General features: G+C 40.3%; 1 protein-coding gene across 1 annotated transcript in view; it reads left to right on the forward strand.

Moving 5' to 3' along the window:
• Positions 1-343: 343 nt before the first annotated feature.
• Positions 344-7,243, forward strand: part of rgs9a (regulator of G protein signaling 9a) — a gene marked incomplete at both ends in the record, with an annotated part of 15,504 nt that continues 8,604 nt past the window's right edge. Inside the window, 6 exons of the mRNA XM_080775404.1 lie at positions 344-412; positions 3,577-3,670; positions 5,072-5,122; positions 5,906-6,012; positions 6,529-6,580; positions 6,696-6,754. Coding sequence (XP_080631530.1) covers positions 344-412; positions 3,577-3,670; positions 5,072-5,122; positions 5,906-6,012; positions 6,529-6,580; positions 6,696-6,754 — 432 coding nt within the window. The remainder of the gene's footprint in view (positions 413-3,576; positions 3,671-5,071; positions 5,123-5,905; positions 6,013-6,528; positions 6,581-6,695; positions 6,755-7,243) is intronic.

Raw genomic sequence — 7,243 nt, forward strand, 5'->3', positions numbered from 1 at the left:
ACTTATTGGTGTCCACTGTAATAACCCATAGAGCTATATAATATTTAGTAATAGGCCTACACAACTGATAATGAGACAGTCCTTATTCTCTTCCCCTGTAGGGAGCACTCTTTCCCCTTGTCACTGCATAGGATCAGTGACGTTAATGCAGCCTGCCTCCACCTGTCATTGGTAGATAAATCCATCCTTACTTAACAGCAGGGAGAGTGAATAGGTAAGTCCACCACATACTGTACCATCTGGCCTGGCTTCTTATAACAACTACATATCATATTTGGGAATTTCCTAACATAGAATTTTGATTTTATTTATTTATTTATTCCTTTCAAATCCAGCTGCAATCATGACAATAAGGACCATTCGCCCCCAGCGGGACCAACATTATCGGTCTCGTATACACTGTCTAAAAAAGGTAAGTGTTTGGCAACTGTTTTCCTAAAGTTGGGTTATTCTTGACTGAATATTGCAATGGTTTGAGCTTTGCCAGTGTCACATATTGGAAATGATATTGTCTTGTTTTCATGTCCTGCGTGACTGCGTCTGCAGTTTATTTCCAGTCTTATCTCCTTTGCCATAGTGACAGAACTCATTGAGATTTCATGGATAAAATAGAACTGTTGAATGGTCATTATAGAATGTGACAATGATATAAAATGTTATTTTTTTTGTGAACATACTAGAATGTGTTTGTTCTTTTAACGAACATCAGATGTGGTTGCTTCTATATGGACAGAAGCTTGTTACAGATGATCTCTAATTCCCCAGGCTGACCTTAAAAGCCAATTAACGTCTCTTCACTGCCGCTGCGACCCTACAACAACACATGTGATACCCAGTTTGTTGTCGTCCATAGCCTATCTACAAGATCAGAACGTGTCACGAACTCACAATGTGACATGTTATGAGCTTGTAGAGCTGACGTGCATTCACACAGTTGATTTGGAGCAGCTACATGCATCATTGCGTCTCTTTATGTCATCTGGCTACCATTGACAATGAATGGTAGACTGTATCTTTTACATGTTCACCGCAGTGCAACATTGTCGCATGATGAAGTATACTGTATACATTATAAGTATTAGTGTACTAGTAAGACAAAAATTACGTAGACTATTTTCAGTTGAAAAGGTGAAAGACTAGACACACATTCAGCACCTTTGAACAAGACACACTATTATATATGTGTTTCTACCTTCTCAATGCAAGTTGCTCTGAATAATACATTTAATGTAATTTCTGCCAACAAAACTCCTGTTAAAAGCACATTTCACCTAGCCTGCTGCCTGGTTAACCACAACCCCTTGAAAACATTTAATTCCTTTCTGCGAGAAATGCAATACCTGCATCCAGACAGACGTGTCACGAAGATGTAAGATGTACCATCTGTTTAAAAACCAGGAAGATGCAGCAAGATGCAGCTCTTAGCTGCATCTTGTGTCTTCGTGACTCTACTGTATGGGAGTACAAGTACCCAAAGTGATTTCAAGGGGAAGTGGTTATTAACCAAGCTACATCTCACCACCAGTAGAGGTAGGTGGTACAGGTGCTTGTTTGGAATGGTGCGGCTCTGTGGCCTCCAGGTTTGAGAGAACGGGACTGAAGTTCTGAACTCAGGAAGATCAGAGTTCAGGCTCATTCCAACCAAGAGAAGAAATACACCTGTGTGAAGTATGAGGGGTGCTCTTTTATCATTGACAAAGACTACGTTTGTGGACGGTAACCAAAAGCTGAATGTAGAAGGGACTATAGCGCCCCTCAAAAAAGAAATACCCAACTCTATGAACCAGCTGCACTTTATTAGTTTCTGTGTGACGTAGGTGACCTCCTTTGTAGGAGACCGGAAGCAGGTTGGAGTGAGTCTTATTTCCAATTGGAGAGTTAATGTGAACACAGCTTCTGAACCATTCTTTAGCCCCATGGTCACTGAACTAAATAAATAATACATACAAATTATATATATTTTTTAGTCAACTTTTGTTAGCAACATTTCTCTTTCCCAGCAACACACATGTGACCCTCGCGAGATGAGATCTAGCACCAGTAAACATAGGACATCCGCAAGAACTGCTCTCAGACAGCGCACACTTAGGAGACCATGACCATTTGTGTAACATTTTGCACTATAGTGGCAAAGTGACAGTTGGTTAATCTTCCTCAATTAAGCATCTTTGCTCTTTGCTCACTGGATAAAACAACATATAAGACATAGTCAATCTAAGATTTGACCCAAAAGAAATTGCAATAGTAATCATTCAAGGTTTTTTATGATCCTTAGGGTCATCCAAATAACATAATTGATTAATATATACATTTTGAATCATGGTAAATTCAGGGGTTGAATGTTGGGGTACCATTGAAAACCTATATAAGGCAATAATGTGAAGCTTAGATTGGTAACCTGGAGGTGTAGGCCTACATATTAGAGCAGCTCTAGCACCATCCGCTGGACAAATAGATTATGTGGACTGAGTGGTACTGTAATAAGTTCATTCCTTTTTAATTTCAAGGAACTCAGTTTCTCCATTAGAACCCTCCAATCTACACCATAACATCCACAGTGTTCATTTAACTCTGAGAGTGTGCAAATGTAACCATTTGTTTGGTTCCATTTGTACACTCTCAGAGTTAGAGACCCTCAATGGCCCATTTGGGCCACCTGTGCTTATACCGAAGTTCCCGGACCCGAGTTTTATACTGTATAGTACCATGCAGTTTGTACTAAATATTATTCATAACTGCGCATAATTATTCACAAACAAACTGACATTGTGGTAGTAATGTCAGTATTGTTTTGCAGCTCAATTGATTCAAATTATGTTTATTATGCATATATTCACATTTCATACATGTCAATGATGATAATTTCGCAAGAAAACACACGCAACAACTTATATTACATTCATTCAATGTCATATACATTATACACATTATATGAATCTCGGCACTGGCAGATGGCAGAAGCATTCAACAACAATGTAGTACTTCATACATATCCACAACCTATAGCTTCTAATGGCCGAGCCACGTAGAAAAATGTCTGGTGACCAGCCGACCACATGACTACAAAATGTCTCATGCACGCTGCCAGTAGGCAGAGGAAGTCAAGAACATCTCAGAATATGTATCACATATATTTATCCATCCATCTTCAACCACTTATCCAGAAGCGGAGTTCAAACAGTTACAGCAGACAGCCCTTTCCTGGGCAACATTATTTTTCACATTCATAATCTCAATTGTCCTGTCGTCCCTCCATAGTTGGGCAAGAATTACATAATTAATATGGCAATTATGGCCCAATCACTAGTATTATTTGAGATAATAGCAATAATCATCATAATCGTTTCCATGTTGAAAAATGTTAATATATTTTCAAACATTAAAAAAAAGAGTGGAAATAGCAGAACTACTGTCTTATAACCTATGTCACATTTTGACGCATTAATTGTCAAGTAAAATGTCATAATCGTGACAGACCTATACATAAGAGATTTAGAGCGAATAACTGAAAAGACATAAAGCCCTGAAGGACTCCGGTCAACGGTATACTAATCATTCTCTTCTGCTTGTGTGCAGTTGGAGACCATTGTGGTGGAGATGCAGGACAAGAGTGGAGTGAAGGGATCTGACCAGAAACTCAATGTCACCACCATCCCATACGTTATTACTGGTGACTGAATACACACACACACAAACCCATGCGCACACATGCATGCATGCACGCACGCCCGCCCGCACGCACGCACTGTGATGTTACATTATTTGTGTCTATTTAACTTTCATTTGAAAGAGTCTAAACGTATATTATTAAATCAGTGGCTCTCAAATTGGTTGTGAACCCTCATGAATTTGTTTTGTCAGAAGTATGCCAAATTCTTTCAAATGTTGTCAGATCTTCAAGCTCATTACTTTGTGAGTAATTGATTGTTTGATTGTTTGGGACCGACCCTCTTGAGACCACTCTCTCAAAGACCCCTGAGGGTAAATTATGAACAATTTCTCTCCTTAACCACAAGTTCAAGATGTCAGACTAGTGGCATATATTTCTTATCAAAGGTTGAAAGAAATAAAGAAAGAAAGAAAGAAAGAAAGAAAGAAAGAAAGAAAGAAAGAAAGAAAGAAAGAAAGAAAGAAAGAACGAACACAGGCTACTAGTTAAGCTTCTAACATGGTCTATATAAAGCTGTCACAATTGGATGAGATGCAGCGTGTGCTTGTGCTAAAGTGGCTGTTTAATCTGCTCAAGACAACCATGTAGGCCAAAGATCACACCTTTCCACGTGACACACACTACATACGACGCTGCTCGCTGTTCATTGTTTCTGCATACACATGTATCCACTTGGATCGCCACCTCCCCATAAGGGTCCATTTGGTTCCATTTCTACACTCTCTGGAGGAGCATTTTCACCAGGCTTTCTATGACTGAGATCAGTGGTGGAAAGTAACTACATTTACTTAAGTACTGTAGTACTGTACTGTACTTAAGTACAGTTGTGAGTTATTTGCACTTTACTTGAGTAATTCCAATTTCCAATACTTTTACTTCTACTCCACTACATCTCGGATCCAAATATTGTACTTTTACTCCACTACATATATTTGAAAACTTTAGTTACTTTGTAGGTTTTGATTATTATTGCAAAGTATACAGTATATACATTTGGGCCATTTGAAAATAGCCGATCTACAAGCTTAAAATGCATTGCGAGCTTGTACAACTGCTATTTAACTACATTTCAAAAGTTGTGAAATGGGACATTCCGCATAATGGCCTACATTATGATTTTGATGCCAATACTTTTGACCTTTACTTGTAACAGAGTTGCATTCCAGTATTGATACTTATTTTAAGTGAAAAAACTTTTTCCACCACTGACTGAGATGTCACACTAATAATACTAATAATGCTAACTCTGAAAATCTGAAATTGGAAATGTAGCACAGAAATGAATAGACATGTACTCGATTTAACTGAGATAAGGTCGTTCTTTCCTGTTAATCTCAAGCTCGTACATACAGTATAGTATGTGTGTAACAGATCATATTTACCTGCTCTGCTGCCTTACAGGCAAGGACGTCATCGCATGGCTTGTCAGCAAGATGAAGGTCACGCAAGAGGGTAAGAAGAATTAATCCAGATGTTTTGTTTAACCGCTTGAATCAAAACAAGGAGGGTCACGCTCTGGGCGCCCGCTGGCCTAGTCACTAGGCCAGCGGGCGCCCAGAGCGTGGCCCTAGTGGTCCAGAGCGTGGCCCTAGTGGTCCAGAGCGTGGCCCTAGTGGTCCAGAGCGTGGCCCTAGTGGTCCAGAGCGTGGCCCTAGTGGTCCAGAGCGTGGCCCTAGTGGTCCAGAGCGTGGCCCTAGTGGTCCAGGCGCATGCCACATATAAGCCAAATTCCAATACCCAAAATCTCGGCCACTCACTCACTCCAGCATGGTGGTGTTACGGTGAGATTGATGACCTGCTGAAATATGTCACAATCGTGTAGACAATCACATAATGTCAGTGTCCGAACTTAAATTCAACCTAGCGGTATTTGGGCCACGTATTTAAAGACCTCCATGTAAGTTGTATTGTATGAAGTCCACAAGATGGTCACATATTTTGGCAGGTCATCAATTTCACCGTGACACCACCATGCTGGAGTGACCGAGTGTGAGTGATTTTGGGTATTGGAATTTGGCTATAGGCTCTGGCCTGACAGCGTGTCGCATGTTCGAGGTCCGTTCATGACAACCTTTGCTGCATGTCTCTCCCCTTCTCTCTCTCTCCCTATTTCCTGTCCGTCTTCACTGTAACTATCAATAAAGGCCAAAAAAAATGAATCTTTAAGGAGGGTCACGCTCAGAGTTAAAAGTAAATTTGTTGTATCTCTCTTCTCTTCTCTTCGTGTCTATACAGAGGGGCAGATGATTGGCACCATGTTGGTGTCATATGGATACATCTATCCTCTTCAAAACCATAAAAAGCTGGTGATGTGCAACGATGGCACTCTGTACCGCTTCCAGGTAAAACACTGACCCTTGCCGTACACTACATAATGTACATATAAATATTACATGTTACATTAGAAAGATCTTCAAGGTTCTCATTCATTCATTCATTCATTCGCTCGCTCATTCATTCATTCATTCATTGTATTCACAATGTCATTGCTTGATCCATCCATCCATCCATCCATCTGTTATTGTTCAATGCTGTGGTAAAACATTATTATAGTCATGGTGTATACATTTATGTACCTGTACCTTTTAGCAAGGTACAGTAGGTTCGGTGGACGGACGGACGGATGGACGGATGGACGGACGGGACAGACAGACAGACAGACAGACAGACAGACAGACAGACAGACAGACAGACAGACAGACAGACAGACAGACAGACAGACAGACAGATATTTAGCAGCTCATACCTATTATTAATCCAACATTAACACTGTGAAATGTGTTCAAATTAATTGTGTTCATTGTGTTCTGTTGTGTTGTGTCGTTTGTGTTCAACAACATGGTGTTTATCTCCTGCAGACTCCATACTTCTGGCCTGCAAACCAGTGGGTAGCAGAAGACACCGACTACGGTGAGTAAAGCACATTGTCGCTGTCGCCGGGCAGAAAACTAGTACGTACAGGTATATCCATGTTTCAACATGTCATTCTTCCTCTAAAAATACCTTCTTTCTGTGTCCATACTAGCTATTTACCTGACCAAGAGAAACATCCGCAAGAAAGGCATGTTGGAACCCTATGAACAGGTCTGTGTGTGTGTGTGTGTGTGTGTGTGTGTGTGTGTGTGTGTGTGTGTGTGTGTGTGTGTGTGTGTGTGTGTGTGTGTTTGTGCGTGCACGCTGTGATGTGCTGTGCATGTGTGTGTGCATGCACAGTAGCCTACAATTCTTGCTATACGAGATTTCTATATAGCTTTGATAATCCTCCACAGTTCTGGGGCTGAGCATAACTTGATTTTGTGCTGTATCCAATATGGCAGCTATATGTAAACAAACATGCTGTATCCAACATGGCAGCTATGTAAACAAACAAACAAACAAACAAACAAACAAACAAAGTGATAGACAATGCAGTAAGCAAATATTGATTCTTACCGTTGTTTTCCCAGGCAACCGTGTTGCACTGGACACACCTGGCATAAATTAATGGATTATTATTGTAAAGCAATGAAATCCTTCACTTTGTTGTTACGTTTAGGTCAATGTATGTAATACAATCAATGGGGAGCAGGTCAT

This window comes from Protomyctophum bolini (genome assembly GCF_963924005.1).
Source record: "Protomyctophum bolini genome assembly, chromosome: 11".
NCBI classification, from domain to species: domain Eukaryota; kingdom Metazoa; phylum Chordata; class Actinopteri; order Myctophiformes; family Myctophidae; genus Protomyctophum; species Protomyctophum bolini.